This window comes from Gadus chalcogrammus, chromosome 13, assembly GCF_026213295.1.
Source record: "Gadus chalcogrammus isolate NIFS_2021 chromosome 13, NIFS_Gcha_1.0, whole genome shotgun sequence".
In the NCBI taxonomy this organism is placed as follows: Eukaryota; Metazoa; Chordata; class Actinopteri; order Gadiformes; family Gadidae; genus Gadus; species Gadus chalcogrammus.
The window spans coordinates 1,061,778-1,085,426 of record NC_079424.1 but is presented as its reverse complement, the minus strand read 5'-3'; the positions used below and the strand labels follow the sequence as shown (position 1 = coordinate 1,085,426).

Here is a 23,649-nt window from a genome sequence, read left to right as displayed (position 1 = left end):
AAATGACTCACCTATTATGGTGTTCATAATGCAGCATCGGTCTGATGCCCGCTGGATTGATGCTCCGTCCGAGAGACAGCGGCTTGCCGTTGGGAGCGATCTGTTCCTGTTAGGCGCTAAATAAAAGCCTGACCGTTTTAGAGGCTCCCCGTGAGGTCGGGTCTCCTCAGGCTCCTGTCAGACGTCCACCGCATCCCCCGTAGAGAGGACAGACCGTCCCATGTAGAGAGGACAGACCGTCCCCCGTAGAGAGGACAGACCGTCCCCCGTAGAGAGGACAGACCGTCCCCCGTAGAGAGGACAGACCGTCCCCCGTAGAGAGGACAGACCGTCCCCCGTAGAGAGGACAGACCGTCCCCCGTAGAGAGGACAGACCGTCCCCCGTAGAGAGGACAGACCGTCCCCCGTAGAGAGGACAGACCGTCCCCCGTAGAGAGGACAGACCGCCCCCCGTAGAGGACAGGCCGTCCCCCGTAGAGAGGACAGGCCGTCCCCCGTAGAGAGGACAGACCGTCCCCCGTAGAGGACGGACCGTCCCCCGTAGAGAGGACAGACCGTCCACCGTAGAGAGGACAGACCGTCCCCCGTAGAGAGGACAGACCGTCCCCCGTAGAGAGGACAGACCGTCCCCCGTAGAGAGGACAGACCGTCCCCCGTAGAGAGGACAGACTCCCCCGTAGAGAGGACAGACCGTCCCCCGTAGAGAGGACAGACCGTCCCCCGTAGAGAACACAGACCGTCCCCCGTAGAGAGGACAGACCGTCCCCCATAGAGAGGACAGACCGTTCACCGTAGAGAGGACAGACCGTCCCCCGTAGAGAGGACAGACCGTCCCCCATAGAGAGGACAGACCGTCCCCCGTAGAGAGGACAGACCGTCCCCCGTAGAGAGGACAGACCGTCCCCCGTAGAGGACAGACCGTCCCCCGTAGAGAGGACAGACCGTCCCCTGTAGAGGACAGACCGTCCCCCGTAGAGAGGACAGACCGTCCCCCGTAGAGAGGACAGGCCGTCCACCGTAGAGAGGACAGACCGTCCCCCGTAGAGAGGACAGACCGTCCCCTGTAGAGGACAGACCGTCCCCCGTAGAGAGGACAGACCGTCCCCCGTAGAGAGGACAGGCCGTCCACCGTAGAGAGGACAGACCGTCCCCCGTAGAGAGGACAGACCGTCCCCTGTAGAGGACAGACCGTCCCCCGTAGAGAGGACAGACCGTCCCCCGTAGAGAGGACAGGCCGTCCCCTGTAGAGGACAGACCGTCCCCCGTAGAGAGGACAGACCGTCCCCCGTAGAGAGGACAGACCCTCCCCCATAGAGAGGACAGACCGTCCCCCGTAGAGAGGACAGACCGTCCCCCGTAGAGAGGACAGACCGTCCCCCGTAGAGAGGACAGGCCGTCCCCCGTAGAGAGGACAGACCGTCCCCCGTAGAGAGGACAGACCGTCCCCCGTAGAGAGGACAGACCGTCCCCCGTAGAGAGGACAGACCGTCCCCCGTAGAGAGGACAGACCGTCCCCCGTAGAGAGGACAGACCGTCCCCCGTAGAGAGGACAGACCGTCCCCCGTAGAGAGGACAGACCGTCCCCCATAGAGAGGACAGACCGTCCCCCGTAGAGGACAGACCTACGGTGTCTGTCGTCACCAATGACCCCAGGTTGGACGTCTTGGCGGTTTACCAATATTTAAAAACAATTCATTTTGTTCTAGTTTACCTCCAGGTCACCGGAGCCAATGAGAATAATGGACAAGCAGCAGTAATATGCTTAATAACATCCCCAGGACCTCCTCTTAAGATACTTGTCATTCAGGGGCAGGTCACGGTGAAAGCATCTTGCTCAAGGGGGCTTACATCTAGATTACAGGTACTGGGTATTTGATCCCCAGAACCTCTCTCCCCCAGAGTCCGACGCCGGAACGGGCAGAGCCCCCCCCAGCCACACAGATTATTCTATAATACGTTTTTATATAAGCATGTAATAAAAGATACTCAAGAAAAGCCAAACACAACCCCAGCAGTAACACACATGGCGTCTACATCACGCACAACAGCTAGGCCTCCGCGGCTCCTCCCAACGATGACATCATCATCTTCGTCAGACATCATCTTCGTCTGACAGCCGCGCGCAGGGCGGTCGCCGGGGGCGACGGCCCTGCGCGCGGCTGTCACTGGATTGATGAGATTACCTGTTGCTGCGGCGCGTCACGTTAGCCTCAGGCCGCTCCGTCCTCTGGGAGCCGCCTGACGCAGACTCTGAGGCGTGCGTGTCCATCAGCAGCTCGAGGAAATACATGCACACGTACACGCATACACGCACACACACACACACACATACACGTTTGAGCTGTAGTCATTCTATTGTGTAATTGTGTGTATTATAACACAATATATCCTGTGGTGTTATCAGTTCCGTATGGGGGCATGTGATGCTGTAGTGAGGTGGAGTGTTAGACATCACACACACACACACACGCAGCTCGTTAGTGACACACGCTCACTCACGTTGTCACCGTCGGGGCGACGCAGACCCCCCCCCCCCCCCCCCCCCTCGGACCCCCGTCTCCATGGCCTCCGCAGCCACCTTGGTCCTGATTGCAATTACCTGTTGCACCAAATCCTATTAGGGAAGCGCTCCGTGACTTTGCAGATATTTCTCCCCGCGACACAACTGGTTGGATGACTTATTTTGCACGTGTTGCTCTTGGAACTGTGGGGGGTGGGGGTTTGGGAAGGGGAGGGCGATCTGGTGGGGACTGTGGATCGAGGGGAGGAGGTGGAGGGGGTCTGGACACATGAGGAGGGAGGGGTGGTATAAACCATTCTGTGATCAGGTGGACTGCATTGGAAGGGGATGGCCATCAGCACGACGAGCCCACAGCCCCCACACACCAACACATCTCTGCTCTGTGACACAAATAACAACAAACCAACAATCAAACCAAAAGACGACCAACATACAGACAGGAATATTTCATAAAAAAACATTATTTATATAAATTAAAATTATAAAAAATACAGTCATCAATGAAGGAATTGCTGAATACATGCAGGAATTACGAATAGTAGATCAAGTTTGTTCTAAAAAGGTCACAGATGTGTTTCTGAAATAACTAATGAACACGTGCCACCGGCAGGTTGTGTAATCCTCTCTCCCAGCGAGACACGGATGTAAAACATGTGATGTAACGCAGACCGAGGCTGAATGTCACGGCATTGTGTTCTGGGCATGACGAGGCGAAAGGTGAAACACAAACACATGCATGATGGGGCTACTTTAATAGAAACCAAAATAATAGAGAAATATTCATCCATAAAATAGAATTTTATGAGTCATTTCTAATTCTATCCATTTTAATATGAATCATTCGACGGTGAAGAGGGATGGTCCTTCAGTAAAAAAGAAGACCTGTAATGCTTTCCATTTTGAATGCTTTTTAAATCCACTATATTATCATCGTCTGTCATGCGGGGAAGTGACATCACATGTTGACAACGTGGCTGAGGCACGCCTCCGAGGCAACGAGGAGAGGGGGGGAGGAGGGAAAGAGAGAGAGAGAGAGAGAGAGAGAGAGAGAGAGAGAGAGAGCGGGAGAGAGAGAGAGAGCGGGAGAGAGAGAGAGAGAGAGAGAGAGAGAGAGAGAGAGAGAGAGAGAGAGGGAGGTAGAGAGAGAGTGGGAGAGGGAGGGAGGGAGGGAGGGAGAGGGGGTCCTGGTGGGAGTGTAAGGCATCAGATAAACCCCGGCTCAGTCTGTCCGCGCGTTGAGAGGTTTGTGGAGTCGCGTTGCTGCAGCCCGGCACCAGCAGCCCGTCCACACGCATGTGGCTCCCCTCGCTGGACATCGGGCTGCCTCACCATGGCAACGGAGCTCTGAGACCCCGCTGCACCGCGCAGTAGTGCTCCGCGCTGCGCTCCTACAGCAGCGCTTTGCAGCGAGAGAGCGGGAGAGAGCGGGAGAGAGCGGGAGAGAGCGGGAGAGAGCGGGAGAGAGAGGCAGAGACGGAGTGAGAGGCGGAGCCCTCGCAGAACGAGGCGGCGGAGCGTGGAGGCAGAGCGAGCGTGTGCGGTGGCGCGGCGTGTGTAGGTAGGAGGCTCTCGGTGCGCGCCACAGCGATGCCTGCTGGGCTCCTGGCTCCGTGCTCAGCTCGCCAGGCTTCCCCACGCAGCGGCGGACCCCCAGTAGCGGCGGCGGCGGCGGCGGCGGCGGCGGCGTGGGGATGTGGTGCCTCTGGTCTCTGTGCGTCGCGCTCCCGTGACCTCCTCCGCGCGTCTCCACTCGCGTCGCTGACCCCGCCGGCCCCGCTGCCGTCCGCCCCCGGCCGCCACAGCGACTGACTGACTGGGGTTAGGGTGACGAACCAACGGAATCCCCCCGCCCCTCCCCCCTCCGACTCCTCGACCCCTCCCCCTCTCGCCCTCCCTCTCCGTGTCTTTCTCCGGTGTCCTGAGTTTGTTTTTCCATCACCTCCTCTGCTGAAGCTCTGACTCCTCTCTCTGGCCAGCTGTCCTCTCCCGCCGTTAAAACCTCCCAGCTGGTCTCTCTCTCCTCCGAGCCGGCGCTCGCTTCATGACCCGCCAGGAACCGGCGCCGCCTCCCCGCGCCCGCTCGCCGCCCTGAGCGCCGTCCGTCGTCTCCTTCCGTCGGCATGACGCTCCTCTGTGAGGACTGATGCCTCTCCTCCTCCCCCTCTCGCTCCCCCCCTCCCCTCCCCTCTCCTAGTCCCTGCCCTTTGACCCTCGTCCTCCTTTATTCATCTGGGCTCACGCCCGCCCTCCCTCGCTCTCCCTCGCTCTCCTCCCTCCCTCCCTCCCTCCCTCCCTCGCTCTCCTCCCCCTCCCTCCCCCTCCCCCAGGGCGCTCCTTACCCCAGCCTCTGCCTCTCCCTCCTCAGTCCGCCCTATGACCATGTCGCCATGTGTCTGCTGGCTCCAGCTCACCCTGGCCCTCCTCCTGACCCTCGCGCCGCCCAGCCGGGGGGAGAACTGCCCCGCCACCTGCCTGTGCCCGGACCCCCACACGGTGGACTGCAGCGCCCGGGGTCTCACCCGCCTCCCCGAAGGCATCCCGCTGGACGTGCGGCGGCTGCTGCTGTCCGACAACTGGATCCCGCGCATCCCCGCGGACTTCCTGGTGCTGTACTCCGACCTGGTGTACCTGGACATGCGGAACAACACGCTGTCGCACATCGAGGTGGGCACCCTGAGCACCTCGTCCCGCCTGGTGTTCCTGGACCTGGGCAGCAACAACCTGACGGAGATCCCCAAGGGCACCTTCGGCGAGTCCCGCTCCCTGATCAAGCTGCGCCTGGGGAACAACCCCTACCTGAGCGCGGTCAACGAGGACGCCTTCCTGGGCCTGACGTCCCTCCGGGAGCTGGAGCTGGAGCGCAACGCCCTGTCCACGCTGCACGTGGGCGCGCTGAGCCAGCTGCCCTCGCTGCGGCTGGTCCGGCTGGAGGGGAACCCATGGGTGTGCAACTGTAACTTTGCCAACCTGTTCGCCTGGCTGATGGACAACCGCCAGAAGCTGCCCAATGGTGAGTCTCTGCACTGTACCGTGGGGGGGTGCTGGGTTTGTGAAGGTGTCCCTCAGGGAGTCAAACCCTAACCCTAAGCCTAACCCTAACCCTAACCCCGCTCTGTACTGTGGGGGGGGTGCTGGGTTTGTGAAGGGGTCTCTCAGGGAGTTGTTGAGATGTTTGTCGTTAAGGTGCTGAGGGGGGCGTTAGGGTGTCCGTCTCCACAGGACACTCGAGGACTTTAGGCTGTGGACATTGCGGGTATGGAACCAAGGACCTTTAAGCGGGAAGTCCAACGTTTCAATGACCTAACTCCCCGGCATTACTAACAAATCGTGGGGCGGTACATTCTACATTATAAAGAGCTGTTCCTCTGTGAGAGGGCGGTGATTCTGTGCTTCCAGCGTGAGTAAACTGATCCACACAGTGCGCCGTTCAATTTGTTTTTGTCGCTCTGAAGGACAGGGAACCCCTTCCAACCCCCTCCTGCTTCTCCTCCTCCTCTCTCCGTTCTAAATCTGTATCTGGCTTTTCTCCACCCCCATCTTTTACAGTGTGGGAACAACACACTGCATGAGAGAATAACAAGCAAGAATAAACGCTTTGCGCTTTGTATTCTCCACGATGGAAAATGGTCTGATTTTCAAACAACCTTTGTGTTCATGTGCTGCTCAGTCTTCCCGCGGTTGTTCTACATTTGAAACAGTAGAGAAGGTTTTATATTCTCAACTATGGCCCTATCAAGTCTCAATGGAGATGTATCTCCCTCTCAGCAGATCAATAGAACAACCTGTACGTATTTGACCTTTATAATATAGTGGACACCTCGTTGTACACATGCGCATGCCTTCTACCTCTGGCACCGTAGTCACTGACAAGAGGTCAATGCATTTATCTCCATCGTGGGATACGCTTCGAAACCAGCGGTAATCAAATATAACAAGCCCAGACTCACGGGCTCCTGCGACTGAGAGTCTCTCTCTCTCGCTCTCTGCCTCCCTCTATGCACCCCTCTCTCTCTACCTCTCTCCCTCACTGCCTCGCTCCCTCTCCCTCGACCCATCATGGCAGGTCTAGCATACACATTCAGCCCGCAGGGAGGAGTTAGGTAAGAGAATGGAGTGTTTTGGGGTCTATATTTATACGTGTGTGCGTGAAGAGTGTCTGTGGTGTGTGTCTGCCTGCAAAAGGTGTGGTTTCTCTGACATGTAGACTTCCCAGGGGAATTATATTATCCGTGAGGAAGTGTACTCTGGGTAGGAACTTAATAGTCGATTCCTATGAGGTCATTCTAGACAATATACTCCCTAACATACGGTGTGTTTTCTACGAGAACGTTGCACAGTGCACCAAATCTGCTCACATGGAGATTAATCAAATCTACATTTCAGGCCAGTAGTCATTATGCCATGGTCTATTTTTATCCCCCACTTGGAACATGTTTAGGAACCACCGTTGATAATATTTATATCTACCTACTTCAGTGTTGAGAGGAAATCCCCGATGTTATTCCATGAAGAGTTAATACCCCCGCTACCTCGTATTCATCAAGGCCACGTTTATTTGAAGCCGCTCTTATGAACAGACACTCATTTCATATAAAACCAGAGGCGCCCCTTCTCAAGGTCATGGGCCGGTGTGTTATTGATAACAGCCGGGCCGCGGGCCGCGTGCCGCGCGCCGCGCGCTCGTCAGCGACTACGTGCAGCAGGCTCGCCGGGGGGGGGGTGAAGTGAAGACGTAAACAGCCCTGCCGACCGAGCCATAGACGGTGCTGACTGGGACCAGGGCTCTGTTTTGGAACACCAGACGGGATACCATGATGCTAAAGGCTAACGCTCTGCCACAAGGGTTAGCACCATGCTAAAGGCTAACAGCATGCTAAGAGTTAACCATGGCATTTATGACCAAGTGCTGAAATGAAAAGACTTTATGATTCAAAGCTGCAAAAGGGCAGGGAGAGGGTCAAACCTCAAAGGGCATGGAGGTGATTCTGTGTCCATAGCTACCGCCAAGGTCATTCTTGGTGACATTGAACTGGTCATAAAACAAGGACATTAACCGTTTGCCCTTCATGTGTGCGTGTGACTGGAAACACCACAGCGCCACGTCTTGAGGTATGATTCACCAGGCCGTGTGACAGGATTACGCCCCTGATCGCGTCCGTTTAATAGGTGATGGAGAGGGACTAGATCACCATTGTCTCCCCCGGATACGGAGGGCATAATGGATGCTTCACACACGTGCATGCGTCAAAAGAGATCTAGTGGCTCATTCTCAATACAGAGACTAGATATGGGCAAAAGCACAAAGCGTACACAGACGTTAACACACAAGCCCTCTCCTTCCAACGCTGGATTCTGGGGCAATTTACAGCCTTGGTCAGACCAAAGAAAGGATGATGGCACGCCATGCAACCTGGGATACCTCTCCCACACCCTTCCTCTCCCACACGTGCACCTGCACACGTGCACCTGCACACGTGCAAGGTGCATGTGCAAAAACCTCTGCCTGTCTGCCTCCGTGTGAATCCTCTACGGCGCCGCCAAACAGTCATCAAGCAGCCAATCAGAGGCCAGGGGACGCCGGCCCGGCTCCTGATTGGTGTGCCAAGCAGCGGCGCGCTCTATGTGGACTCAGAGTGGACCGGTAATGTGTGCTCCTCCTCGTATGCGCCTCTTGGATTCCTATCAGCGGCTTGTTTAGCTTCTTATGAACTGGAGAGAAGAGAGCTGTTGATATTGAAGACAGACCCCCACAATACCCCGGAAGGTTCAGCATTAGGTTGGTTGGTTTTATTAGTGTGTTTGTTGATGCTGGGCTTCCTTTTGTTATTGCCAATGGCTTCTCCATCACCGGTGTCTGAGGTGCATTAGAGATGTTAACAAGGCCGGCAGCAGGAAGCAGACAGAAGAGGGAATCATTGTTCTGAACGGGGAGACGATGCAAATGAGATGGGTGAGAGGAGGGCAGAGCGATCGCTGCAGTCAGATGTGAAGCTCTCCACAATGTCATCTTCAATTTTTGTGAAGCCGTACCAAACTAGCTTCCTGGAATGAAGGCCTGTGGCGAAAAAAACAACTAAAAATACTGTCAGAAAAACATGAACTCTGCATAACACTGGGGAGATGGTTTGATACATGGACGTGGTTGAGTGTATTATTAGAACTCCATAGTTTAGTGTAGAATAGAAGTAGGAGTAGATTTTGCCTACCATTTCTAAGATAGTCACCTTAAAAACACAAAGTGGATTCATGTACAATTAGAATGGATCAATGGGTAATAACATGCATGCTTTGTAGAATTTAATGGCTAGCGCACAGAGTGGGATCTTCAAGCTCAACCATAATAATGTTGTAATAAAATAATTGCGTTACAACTACAATAAACCTGCCATAGAACAATACAATGACTGGAACCTGATTCTTTTTAGCCCATTAATGGTATACATGTGTCCAAAGCAACCAGTAACTGCATTATAACTGCTAGGGCTAACATTGCTAGCAGCTCAAGTTAATATATATGTTTCCTCTTGGGTACGTATAAAGCATCCTTCTATTGTTTAAAAGATTGTATTACTCATCGTTTGATTATTGTCAGTTAGAGATGTTTGTCTTGACTTGAGTATAGTTGGTGTCTAGTTTGGCATGCATCTAACTAGAAGTTTGACTTGTATGGACAAAAATAAATAGCATCACCCATTGGTTTACAAAGAATGGGGGTAGATTACTCTTCTACGTAGATTTGCCATTCTTTGCATCCAACCACGGAAACAACATAAACTATTGGCTTTGTTTTACTACACTTCTAGCTAGGTGCAGGTTCTCCACTCACAAAATGCTTAGCCTGCACTAGAGAGTGCACTCAGCTTTATGATGCTTGTGAGAGGTGTGTGGCTAAAGAAGAATGATCAATACCAATATCAATGGAGAGTAAAGGGACCTCTTTTCTATAGGGCTCCATTTTCTCTCACCAATTTCTTTTTTGAAGAGCGTAGCAATATCAGTGACATTTTGGGCCCTATCTTGCATGATCCGGCACAATTTACTTTCTACATTGACGCATGTGTCGTTGCTAGTTTGCAACTGGCGCAGGGCGTTCTTTTCCCTCTACCACCACACGCCTGTTAAGTAGGGAATGATCTTGCGGCCCAATGGGCGGCTCGGCGAAAGGAGGAGGCGTGTTGTGGCGCAAACGTTCCCTGGTGCTATTTTGCAGTTTCAGAACAATCGCGCCACAAACCAGGAAATACCTGGTTTAAAGTCAGTGGCGCGAACACTTTGCTTCTCTCATCTATCTAGCCACACATTCTTGGTAAATTATTTGGGAAAGAACAGCTGATACAGAGGTAATAAGTTGTACTTTTAAATCAATGCATCTGCAAACACCATACAGCAAACACATATTTTCTTGACACAGACATCGAGTACCAGTCCATAACATTTAGGATTGATGAGTATTTGATTGTGAGAAAACATTGTTTTACCGCGAGTGAGTGTTAAAAAGAGTGAATGAATGTGGGCGCACATTTGTGTATGTGTTAAAGAATTAATGAAAGCCGGCGCCGTGTGTGAGTCCATCTGTTTAAAAGCACGCAAACTAAACACGTAACGCATAATACAGTCCATGGCAACGTATATTAACGGGGGGACACATGCATATTAGGATCACAAGTCGATGACGATAATGCATACAATACTGGTAAGAAACGACGTTTGTTAATGTATTGCGTGTATCATTAAATAGAACCACAGTTACCGCATATCATATGCGTGTTCTCTTTGCCGAAATTTATTTGAGGACTGAGTATTTCTGAAGTTGTGGAAGAAAACGTTATTCCATGTGTGAATTAGGCCATATTATTTGGCCATAAACTGAGCCATTTGAAGTTTGAAATTCATGTGGTCATGCATCAGTCGCATCGGAGACTGCAAACGCGCTGTCAAAATATCAACTCATCAGATTCAAATGCGCTCATGGCTCTTAAAGGGGATGGGAGATGGCACTCTCATTGGTTTGTTGCACGTTACGCCCAAACCACACCTACGGGTAATTAGGTTACTTCAGACCAACGCTTTTTAGATTTGCGCCGGGCGTAAGAGTTATTAATGCGCCGGTAAAATAGCAACATTGCCATAGAACCGCCCACAAAGCTATTTGCGCTTGGCGCTTCTCACTTGCGTTTCAGACCGTTCAAATAGGGCCCTTACTCTTTCAACCCCATCAAAATCTTGAACTATTTTCAGCTCAAATATATCTTATACTCATGTAACAGTATTCATTAATCAATCACCTACACATTCTCCTCTAAAAGTCAATTTTAGAGGAGAATTGTAGCAGAAGAGGAATAATATTGTAATCAATAATAAACCCATTTGGGTTTTGAAAGTAAGCAGGATGCAGTCTGTACTCCAACCATCACCAATCAAATCCTAAATAGCACGAGCAAAGCGACAATACATCTTCTGGTAGCTGTTTCATATTCTCTTCATCAGCTGTTCATGGATAGCAGAATCGTAACTATGACTCAGAGCTACTGATGTATTTAGCTTTACATGAGTGTGTGAGGAGCTAGTTTCAGCAAGCAATGGTATTTTCAGGCTCAGGCTCAGGAATGAAAATTGTCATTTTGCCGACAAAGTTTACTTGGACTCTGATGGGTTGAGTGTCTAAAGTGGACCTTTGTGGTAGGCGCTCAAAGACATCATTCACAAACTGAAAACATGATCGATCATGGATGCCACAATGATTGCGTCAGAGTATCGACGCAAGTGATATTCCAGAGGTTGTCATGGTGATATATGGTGACGGTGACTAGAGGCACTTTGAAAGCTATATATTCTTGGGAGCATTTACTGGATATGTTTTAGTAATACATAAGTAAGAGAGGAAAGGAGCTGCAGACGGCGTTAACATTGTAAATAATGCAAGTGAACGCAGGAACTAATCCATCCAGTTCTACTAAGTCCATAGAACATAAGTAGCCTGTATTAAATATGTAACATGCATAGCTTCAGTGCACTAAATATACAGTAGCCTATATCAAAATTAAGCATAAGGCAATTCATATTTAAGTAATCTTTGTAGCAATACTGATTTGCAGCCAAATCAAGGGTTTAACCGTTGTTTCTGGGAACTGAAAAGATTCCCACGAATTTGGAATGATACGGCAAACATAGAAATCCTACTTTCTGGATTAGCTCCCAGAAGGGTTAATAGCATGATGATGACTTGAGCTTTCCCTGTGTTGGTGTAATTCCTCTTCATTGCCAGTAGTTGGCATTATTCTCATAAATTGTATAACACCTTTAACAAAGGGAAGACTTTGTCGGTAGACTGCGTCGGGGATGGAGGGGAAATATCCCTTATTAACAAACATGATGCGGTAAGCTTCACCGTTATTGATTTGGCTTCAAGAACATGGCGGGCACACACAGCCGTATCATTTAATTAACTTAATGACTGGCCTCTGGGTGGGGGGTATATCATGGACTATTCTGGGAATACTGTATTACAAGTGATTATGCATTAACAGATGTCTGCTCATTAGGGAAGTAAGCCTGCTTTGATAAGCTTCTTAATTTGGAACAACACAAGAAAAGAGAAAACACATGACATGTGATTACACACATACCTAGCGTGTGGTGAGCGTTCTGGCGCAGATTGGCTGCCGTGCATCACCCAAGTGGGTGCTACACACTGGTGGTGGTTAGTGAGGTTCCCCCTTCCCTGTAAAAGCGTCTTTGAGTGTCTAGAAAAGCGCTATATAAATTCAACCCATTATTATTATTATTATTATACCACCATGCAGCTCATTTTCAAAATTTGTCTAGACCTGGAAAGGTCATAAGGGCAAGACAAAACGCTGCCGTACCTGGAGCCACGTAAACATGTTACAGGGGCAGAACAACAGACATTTATTCTGGTTTATTTTGGTAATTGTCTTGAGGTGACCCGCCGAACTGAACAGCTGAGGTTCGCGTGTGAAACACCGTATTCCCATTCCATTCTCACATCTGATTTCCCTGGGGGCTCGTGAGTTGACAGCACCGCACACATTTGTGTTAACAACTTTGATCACTGTACGCCTGCACGCTGCCTGCTGGGTTCTGAACCCTAAAACCTATTATTCTGGGATAACGCAAAAGCACCCGTCCCTGGGGGGCCAGACCAATGACGTTCTTTTGGAGATCTGGGGCGTCCGGTGAAGAGGCGTCCAGATGCCGGTGCTACAGTGATCATACAGCAGAGGTAAAGCAAACTAAATCCCCAATACGTAATTAGACCTATAATGCAGAGCCAAATGTAATCATCTCTTGCAAAGAGCTACACCAGAACCCCGTGTGATGGACCCATCATCGTTTGTGTCTCCGTGATGAACACCTGTTTTTATGCTTCCTCTGCTCAGCTCCTAAATGTTTGAATGTGGTGATGAGTGTAAACATGATCCCCGCTGTCTCCGGTGCTCTTAGGTTAAGCATGGACAAAGACCATCCATAATTCAGCACAACACCTTTCCATAGCTCATCTAACCCGGCTCAAGGTAATCCGACCCAACCCGACTGCTCTGAGGTTGGGGGCTTTATGTTGGCTGAACACTAGTCAGGGCCGTGCTGCTCCCCTATAGAGCAGAGCCTGCAGCTGGGTCAGTCTGTTCCCCTACACAGGGCTCTGGTTTCCAGGTGACGCCTGTTAGCCACACTGCGCTGGCAGTTCCGCGGCTGCCAATGGGATCCGCCGGGGCCACTGCACACCCGACGCAGTCGCTCCCGTCTCTGACACCCGTAGCCGATGCGAAGGGAGGAAAAATATCTGCTCCAATTTACAAGTTCCTCTTTTACCCTGGCCTGGTTTAATGGTTATTTAAAGTTGGGGAGTGAGAGGGTGATGGCAGGCGAACAGAGAGTGGCAAACGGTGGACCAAACCCACCGGATAACAACTGAATGACAGACCTGCAGGACCGCAGGCGAGGCTTCATCTCACGTCCGAAATAGAACAGGGGTGCAATCGTTGTTTCAATAAAGAGCCACTTCACAACCTTTTACGGGAGGAAATTGGCTTCTTTGTGAGTGCAAATTAGGTTCTCCATCCAGCTGAGGCCACAGACCGGTGCCTTGACAAAACTCCCCTCTATCGACCCTTTTATATTTCTATGAGGACAGAAAGGAAATGCAGATGTTTCTCCACAGAAGACCACCAGCTGAGTCAGGTCACCCCTTATTAAAACCCTCTTCTGATTGTGTGACTGTCTACGGTTGCATGGATGCAACCTCACGTCTGGCTTCTTGTGATTTTCCAGATAAGCCACCTCGGGTGCGCCTGTGCAACGATGATGTCACCAAGTCTCCATGCGGGAGGAAATCCCTGCTGAATAATTCCTCATCCCCCCCACCCCCACACACGCACGCACTCACGCTGTCGCATGAACACTATCACATTGTGCAGTCACACGTTCCTCCTCCTACGCCTGCAGCTCCTGCTTGCATTCGATGCATCAGACTAACCCAGACTCTCCCTGATTGTGAGTAAATGATCCTGCCGTCTCTCTCTCTTTGTGACCGCGTTCCATTCAGCACGGCTCCTTCCTCTCCATCGAGTAGGCCTAGGACGGCCCCTTGCGTGGCATAACCCATCCCGGGCAATACTGCCGGAAAAGCACTTTTGTCTAACTTGCCGTCACTCCCCTGAATTCCCCCTTCACAAGGACTGACGAGAGAGAAGTGTCAAGACCGCTCCATAAACAGGGGAACTCATACCCTTCAAGACTGGGCCATAAACAGGGGAACTCATACCCTTCAAGACTGGGCCATAAACAGGGGAACTCATACCCCTCAAGACAGGGCCATAAACAGGGGAACTCATACCCTTTAAGACTGGGCCATAAACAGGGGAACTCATACCCTTCAAGACCGCTCCATAAACGGGGGTACTCGTACCTTTCAAGACTGGGCCATAAACAGGGGAACTCATACCCTTCAAGACCGCTCCATAAACGGGGGTACTCGTACCTTTCAAGACTGGGCCATAGACAGGGGAACTCATACCCTTCAAGACCAGGCCATAAACGGGGGTACTCGTACCCTTCAAGCGCTAACATGATGCCACGCTGTGTGTGTGCGTGTGTTACCAAGAACGGCGGAGACGGGGGAGGTTGCCAGGGATCAATCTACTCATCAATCAGGAGGGACAGCCAGTGCGTAGTGTCAAAGGGGCGGTGTGGAAAAGAAAAACTGTCCGATATCAGTCCGTCACACTCGGACAGACGGATCAATCACAGTCCGGGAGACAGGGCCGTAGCGTTGCCACGGGGATTGGCTCTCCCTCGTGGCTGCACAGCTTCCTGATTGTCATCCATCAGCTCGTCTTGGAGCCACGGGGCGGGGGGATGTAACCCCTGTACCGTGCGGAGGGATGTGATTAAGCAGAAATTATTTCTTTAAGTCCAAGATTTTAAGGAACTCACTTAGTCTTCATTTTTATGTTGTGCTAAAAAAATAGTGACTTGCCACGAGTACAGTTTATTTTATTGATGCAAGTTGCTGTCTAATGTATTATTTTTATTTATTATAAATTGCTTATTCAATCATGGCAAACCAACATTGATGCTTTTGGCAGAAAATATCCATTGTTATTGTCAGAATAATCCTCATAATATCATTGAACACAGTCCCATTTAACGGGTGTAGCTAGTTAATGCAAAACCAAAATGTTATTACCATTTCTTGCAATAAATGGTTAAATGACAGGAGTGATTCCTAACAGAGCTAATATTGAGTAACAGAGTATTGGCCGTGTGGTTTGACGCCCAGTTAAAAGGTACATTGTTTTCTCTTGAATGTCCACAGCCTCACCTCGAGGCATCCTTGAGCACGATGCCCATCTCGCCTTTCCCCTACCTATGTGGAACGATACGGATGTGGATCCACTGGAAGCTGCCTTGGAAAGCCTCTGCTAAATAACTGAATAGCAAGCAATACTACTTTGAGCTTGATGAATGCCTCGGGACGAATGGCTCCAGAGGGGGCTGTATATTCACAGAGCAAACTCTGGTTCCTAACGCTATTTATCACCTAACTGCGACAGGTAAGGGGCCAACGAGGGTGCAACTCTCCAAGGTGGAATGCAACTTGGCTGTGGGTGCAGAGGGATTATAAATAGTGTCCATCTGTCTCGGACACAGTCCTGCAGCCTCTGCTCACTAAGTGGTGTGTTTAATTACCGCCGAGTTGTTGTTTTATAGTACGATATTGAGAAGCCTATGTAGGTTTTGTAAAAAATTACGAAATGGCAGTTCAATTCATCCTCATGACACCTTTATTTCATCAAGCTGTATCTATGGAGGTTGATAGAGAGCAGGTGTCGGCGGGTGGGTGACAGATTTACTATATATCCGACGCTCGTCGTCGATAGTGACTTGCAGTAAATAATGTTGATACATGCAATTGATGATGGTAGGGGGGCAACACGTCTTCCTCGGTATGCTTACTGGTAAAAGGCTGCACATGTTGAGATTGGAACTGAACATTTTGCCGCTTGGGGTCAAAAACCCTGAACCACTGGACCATGATGTGAGCTTTAACGGCTATCTGTCGACGCTCCAGATTGGACCCAGGGTCAGCTCCTCCTTATTGTACATCAATAACGACAACCACAGCCTGCAACCTTTAGAGCCCAGCAAAGGTCATCGTCACGACAAAACACAGACTGATGCTCACGTCCGCCATGGCTGTCAGTCAAGGTACATTTTATAAGGAAGCATACAAATTGAAATGAGTTTGTTAATGAGTCTCATGAGGCTGAATCTGGGAAATCAAACACAAGCCCACAGACCAAAACAAGCTTGATTAATAATCATGATCCCATCTCTAACTCCTGAGGGAGATAACAAACTAATCATATTTCAAATTGTGCTGCTTTGTTTAGTTCCAGTAAATCCCTAGTATCTGGTAAATGATGGAGCACATTTGCATTGGGTTGATCACAAGCTTAAACCCTGTTGATTTCTGAAAGTGTGTTCAGATGTGCTGACTATAGAGCAAAGATAGGAAGGATATTCTGCTGCTGCATTTTCTGTCTTCCACCTTCTCTCTCTGTCCCTCTCTTCTCTCACTGGCTGTCTCACTTACTCTCTCCCTCTTTCTCACCCACTTTCTCTCACTTGCCTGTGTTTGTGTGAATGTGTATGAGCTGTTTCTATGGAACGTTTCCACCCACACTGACAAGGCAATCGGGTGGTTTTTTTCCTTAATTTTTCTGTGAAGAGAGTGTGAGAAAAATGTGTTGGACAGCAGAGATAGATAGCCTTGAATATCTATGGTGATTTTTTTTTGTTATTTTAAAGAATGTAAAATTGATGACTTGACTTTTCCATCAGAAGGGAATTGTCATGTCATGATTGGGTTTCTTGAGGACACACACATAGCACCTTTCACTATACGTATTACTAATAATAACTTCATGTTACTTAACCATTGCTTCTCCTGCCACTGTATGGCCGTTGGCAACTAATGCAATAGGTGCTTGCATTTGGGGAATCGTTCCTTGCAATTTAGAGTGGTTAGCAATATGGGCTTCTGAGACAGACTGGGACGACTGCCTTCATACAGAAAAATCCAAATTTGAAATCCAAATTGAACCATATTTTAATCCTATCAGAATATTCCATTTAAATGTAAGTTCTTGTATGAATTGGATGTAGGGTTATAGTTGCACGTACTTGGTGAATCCTTTTTCTGTAGAAGCAATGCTGATATTCATCATCATTTAACCCAGGAGCCATCGGCCCATTGACCAAACAGACCCTTGTTATTCGAAGGCTCAACATCCACGACATTCCCTGCCCTTGATCCCTGGTGTCCATGAAAATCTATAACTTGCTTCGGGATAATAAGAAGTGCCCTTGAGATCTAATGAGCCAGTGTCACTGTGCTTTTATTTTGAAGGATGTCAGTAAAGCCCGCACTCAGGAAGAGCCAAGACGTCCAGGGAAACCAGACCGGCTGATTTATTGTGCTTTCATCAATTGCCTAATGCATCCAGTCAAGGTGCCCCTGTGGGGCCCATGTCTTTAGGAATATATCGGTTGTTGTTTGGAGCATTTTACATCTGCATCTTGTATTTAACCTCAGTTTCAGACGGGACAAGGTATATCAAGGAAACAAAATTCCTCAAAATCCGCAAATTTTAATTGATAGCAATTTAGTAACGGAAGATCAATGACACATTGTGTTGAAGTTCGTTGAAACAAATTTTGGAAATAGTTAATGGATGTCAAGGAAGTACAACACAACACAACCTTCTCATAGTATAGACAAATCCATTACTAATCAACTACCAAACCCACAATAGCTATAATGCATCTCAACTGGTAGAGAATGCACTAGCAGTAATGTAATAATCTCTGGATAAAGATATGGCATACTTAGACTGGCTCCTGAGATCCTCTGACCCTTCCCATCCTGTGACCCTGCAGGTGTGGAAGGCATGGAGTGCTCCCTCCCCATGGACGGCCGGCGCGTCTCCCTGACGCAGCTCTCCAACGACAGCTTCAGGGAGTGCCAGGTCACCCTCACCCTGACCGACCTCCTCATCATCATCTTCTCGGGGATCTCCGTGTCAGTGGTGGCCATAATGACCAGCTTCTTCCTGGCCTCCACCGTGCACTGCTTCCAGCGCTGGAGCAAGGGAAGCAAGGGGGACGAGGAGGAGAGCGAGGAATAGGACCAGGAGACTCTCTCTGAGCTCTGACCCGGCCTGGGCCGGTCTCTCTGCTTGGCTTTGAGAGGGTGACTCAGACAGGGGGCTCGGATACAGCCACTGTCCCCCCCCCCCCCCCCGTGGGGACCCTCGGAGGAGGAGGAATTACCGGGAAGGGGGTTGTGGAGGTTGGGACGCTTTGAAAACATAGAAAAACTGACCACAATGAAAAGACAAATGGCATTCCCAAGAAACGTGTGTAAGTCCCGAGACTTGAGTTCACACGTGACACATGCACACAGTAATGGAGTTCATAATATGGTCTGCCAGAACCCATAGGCCGGCCTACAGACTAGCTCTTGGACAGAAGCAGCAGTATACACGATGAGTATGTTTGTGAGTACAGAAAGCACCAACTATAAAACCAAGCTACAGTGATGTGGAGGAGTTCTAGACGAGCCAATAGTTCACCAACATCTAGTCAAAATAGTCATCCACTTTCAGATTCTGAAATGTTCAAAGTGGATCTCACTCAAGTGCGACCTGTTGAATGACCGGAGTTGCTCAGGTCCTTGGATGTCTTTAGGGCTTTACAAAAATAGAATTAAGTAATCTTGTATATGACAGAAAGTTTGATATTCTAAAAAAAAAGGATGTGATATTAACCAACGTCCACAGCATTAGACTGCCTAAACATGTTGATCCGGCACAGCATATCGTTTTCAATGTCTGGACAGCCTCATTCAATCGCATTCAGAAATGGAAAACCACTAGCTGGAACTGGTTTAGACCGTTGAGAGTTAGGGAAAATAATAACCATGAAATGAGTAGTAACATTTTGTGTGTCTGGTATTCAGATAGGGTATTCACATTAAAAGTATATTTGTCCTATATTCAAACATTTGTACACCAAATAAAAAAATGTAGACACCAAATGAAACCCATAAGATATACACATCTAAAACTTCCAGAGGACATGTGTTCCTTAGATTGATAACTGTGATCGGTGTTAAACTATATTCATTCACTATCTATTCTTGTGATTAATATAGAAAACCTAGTATTGGCATGAAGTCCATGCAGAACCAATGTGGCAAACAATGCACTTTGTGTTGAAAGTGGAACTTGGTCACAGCACGCCCCTAATTACTGTTGTGTTGCTAAAGGCAAAGTCTGAAGGAGAGTTATTGTGTTCATGAGGAAGCATGTTGTACATCATACTGGAGACGAGCAAATTCACCTGTTCTATGTTCTCCCAATATCTGATATTGTAGCTGACATTACAAATACAGATGTTTTATTAGAGCTCAGATATGGCGTTTATTTTGATTATCTTTTTGTTTTCTTCTAGAACAGATATCTTATAAACAAAATTTAGAGATAAACAAAAAACAACATAAAAAGTATTGGGTTTGTGGCAAGATTATTTTTAAAACAGATCTTCCAATGCCTTGCAGAGTCTGTCATTCTCTGTTTGAAACTCCCCTGTTTGTTGCCTCTAGAATCATTAACATTCACAATGATTTTATATTTAAGTATGCCAGCACACCACGATGAATGCATTTTTTCACCCCTTATTCATAAATCTTTCTTGCATGTTCGGGAAATGCTTCATTATCATTTGGAAAGCATAAAACTGGATGCCCTGATTTATTTTTCTCTCCCCTGCTTCTCAAAGAACCGCTATATTGCTGTGGTTCATGCCGTTATTGTGAGGCATGAATAATTCAGCCAATGTGAGATATGGAGCAGAAGGAATGTCAAGCCCTTAATACAAGCGGGCCTGGGCACCGAGCAGGGGCAGCTGGGGGATGTAGTTCACTGTTGTAGTCATTTCTTCAAAAAACGCGTACAAAAACCCAATATTTCTGTTTCATTACAGTTCTCATAAAATAGTATGTCCATCATCATGCGTTTTTCATTTCAACATCCTTTCGACCTAGCAACACACAATGACTAGAATTGATACTTTAAATTCAAAGCAACAACATTTTACATTGGGCAGATTTGGACCCATTTATTGGACTAACGACCACAATGTCCTCCAATATCACCTGGTAGTGGTAAATAAAGTGAATGAGTTGTTGATGTATTGCATCACTTGACTTAAGCGTTCTACAGAAAAGGCAAAACCCGGTGTAGGAATTTCCCTTGAATAATTTAATAGTATACATTTTTTTGTTAAAAGTCCTGGAGAATATTAATACAAACATATTACATCCATTGTTCAAACTCCTTCAGGCTATCACTCATTCAGTCTATCATTTACCTTGCACTTAATTTAGCAGTAAATGCATACATTTGGTTATGCTAGCATGCATTTTACATTTACGTTTCAATTACGAATGGTGGTTGAGTTAGTTTTTATAAAAAAATATTTTTAACTACTGTGTAGTTGTTCAACAAAAGGCATCTAACTTAACTACTATATTTAAACATATTAGCACGCCACATTTCTTTATTCATTGTATTAGGTAACACATATCCACACATAGCATGTGATTGTGAGATTACCATTTACAATGCAGATTTATTGCAGTCTATTTTTCTATTTAAACCTTTGAAGTTGTTTATTTACCAATTCAGTCCAGAAGCTTCTATTGATAAGTGAAATCCCAGCGTGGAACATTTCAACATTTGAGTTTTTAAAAAGCTTGTTATACATCCAGGATTATATTTTTCTCAGAGTAGAGATGTCAGGATAACACAGATGACAGGAAAGTAGAGAAACTGAGATTTGGATCGGGTGTTTACGTTATCCAGGGCAATGCAAGAACAAACAAACCTTTCCAGCAGAATTAATATGTATCAGTACCTGTATCAGTGTCGGTTTAAAGAATAAAACACATGAACTCCTGTTTAACTCTTCTGTACTTTTTAAGTAGATATGCAAAGGGCTCATGAGAACATAAAAGCAGTGAGCAAAACAAAGTATTAATTTGAATGACTACAAGGATTACCTTTTTCATGCAACTCTCTAAATATAATTCAGTTGTGCCGCAGCTGTCAAAGAAGATAACTGAATGTTCTGCACTGTCTAGCATCTGACATATACAATAAAACGCTCTGGAAAAACCGTAGCATGATTCACTGACCTCTCTCGGTGGTCTGAAAGGTAAGGAGAATAATTACAAATCATCCTGACCAAGAACTATTGCTGGAATAGCAAAACATAGCTACCCCGTTACAGTGAAGCACAGCCCTGATACTCCCTCGTGTTCTGTGGCGCTAGAGGCAGAAGTGGAGGGTTTGTGGTTCGAGATGATGTGGTGCATAGACACCAACCACAAGTAGGTCGGTGTACCATTGCTTGTCACCCCCTTAGTGGCTCTGGATTTGAGTGTCTGAATAGTAATGGTATGGTCTTGGTTTCATGAGGTCCACTTAAGGCTTCATGTTTCTGGTAACTTTAAGACCAGCTTTTCTCAAATACTTTCTTATGCTGGGTAGGCTACACACTAAAGGGTAATTAGCCAGATGATTTGACCCAGATTATTTGACCCAAGACAAGTTTTTGAATGCGTGATTGCAGTTGGAATTGGCAAGAGTTTGGGATTTGAGAATCAGGAGCAGGTTTTCTGGGGATGGGATCGTTCAGTGTGTGGTGTGCTGCCACACACTGAACGACATAAACAGTTAAATGTATCTCCATATCATTGAGTGGCCGCTCAGGTTTTTTTAAATTTTAAAAATCATCTAGTGTGAGCCAGGCAAAAATTTACTGGGTATTAGGCAGACAATCTGCTAAATTTGAACAGGCTGACTCTTTTTTTTTGCACAGATCTACATTAAACATTAAACAGCAACATAAGACAGTACAATCTATTATAAACGTTAGCTTGTTTTAAGGTGTTAATAACCTACATGGAACATTGTTCTTCGAGAACAGCATCAAGCACTGAGCGGGCATAATAACAATAATGTCTCTGTGTTCAGATTAACTTTAGCCATTACTTTAGCCTTACTTTGGTCATTTTTGAAACCTCAGCCATCATCACTTCCTGCCTCTGTGACTCAAACGCCCTCTACTGGTGGGGAGGCCACTTTAAAAACAAAAATACTGGGCATCATATCCAGCACAGTCTTTACAAGGACATTATCCTGGTATCAGAAACTGCTTCTCTATGGATTAATCATCCTTTGTATAACTCTACAGACCCCTTAAGACGATGTGTTTTTCGTTCATAGCTTTTCCTCATTTGACCCACGAGCCAGTAACCACACAGACGGGGTGACAAAGCACACACATGTGGGACGTTACCGAACCACTACGCCTCATAGCGGTGGCGGCGGCGAAGGAAGAAGCAGTCTCCTGAAACCATTTACCTCATTTGGTTACCATGGCTACACAGCCGGAGGCCCGAGCTCTTGGAAGGCGAGGCGGGAGAGGGGGGGGGAGTGAGGGATGTGAGGGTGAGAGTGGCCCTCAGTGGATATACGCCTCCCCCCCTCCCTCCCCCCCTCCCTCCCTCTCCCTCCATGCATCAGCTAACCGGACCTGGCGTCTGGAAACATGAAGAACACGCAGCGTGTCTCTACACGCTCCACGGCGCCTACGCCCTTGTCCGCCAGAACCATAACTCCAGTACTGCCTTCTCCTTGATGTTGTACGCAGAAGGCGTGTTGCTAGGGGTCGGTGAAGGTGGCCCTTACAGCCTCTCCGCCCCTCAGCAGGGGGGAAGAATCATCCCCTTAATGGCGTGGGTCCCGTCAAGACCAGACAGGACTGATGAGGGTGCTGGCGTTACCGTCTAGCTTTAGAACGTCTCCAGTCGTGTCCAACAGACTTCACGATTCAACGTTTCAAATCTTACCTTAGAATGAAAACCTGTCTCTTTCAGCCAATAAGTGTCCAGTGCTGATTGACAGCTGTCAAACTGGTTAAACATGTGCAATACCCAACAGCAGGCTCATTCAATGGGCTGGCCGCTGATCATTATAAAATCCCCCTCAAATGATTACCAAACACTTACAATAAGGGCTAATTAACCATTAATAAGCAAGTAAGAAGCAAATAGCAATTGCATTGGGCTAAAGATAGTGGGTAGGAGGTTAGTGTTATTGGTAGTGGGTTAGGTTTAACCAAAACCCTAACCCTATTAAATAATGAATACCTTGGTTATCATGAACACTATTACTGTATTTAACACAATTAGTAAATAATTACAAAACCTTTAGTTAACTTTTAATTAGCTGCTAGTGAATGCAGTTATAAGCACTTACCAACGTTATTTGATGTAACCTTATTGTCAAGTGTCCATTAGAACATAAACAATCAGAATATATTTACCTTGGAATAAAGCTTAGTTAACCAATCAGAGACATTTGAATTTCATCCAATAGGAAACTATGCCTATTCATTCCTCTCTCCTTTTGCTTTGGTGAGGGATTTCCCTATTTGTTTATTTATTTTACCTTCTGTCCAATTACCCTGGGCCT

At 47.8% G+C, this 23,649-nt stretch overlaps 1 protein-coding gene across 1 annotated transcript; it reads left to right on the top strand.

Annotated features, from left to right (window-relative positions):
- The first annotated feature begins 4,626 nt into the window (after positions 1–4,626).
- lrrc38b (leucine rich repeat containing 38b) lies at positions 4,627–22,512 on the top strand. The gene is made up of 3 exons (XM_056606312.1): positions 4,627–4,654; positions 4,887–5,531; positions 17,987–22,512. Exons 1-3 carry the CDS (start codon positions 4,642–4,644, stop codon positions 18,232–18,234), a joined length of 906 nt encoding a protein of 301 aa, XP_056462287.1. The 5' UTR covers positions 4,627–4,641; the 3' UTR covers positions 18,235–22,512.
- The last annotated feature ends 1,137 nt before the right edge of the window (positions 22,513–23,649 follow it).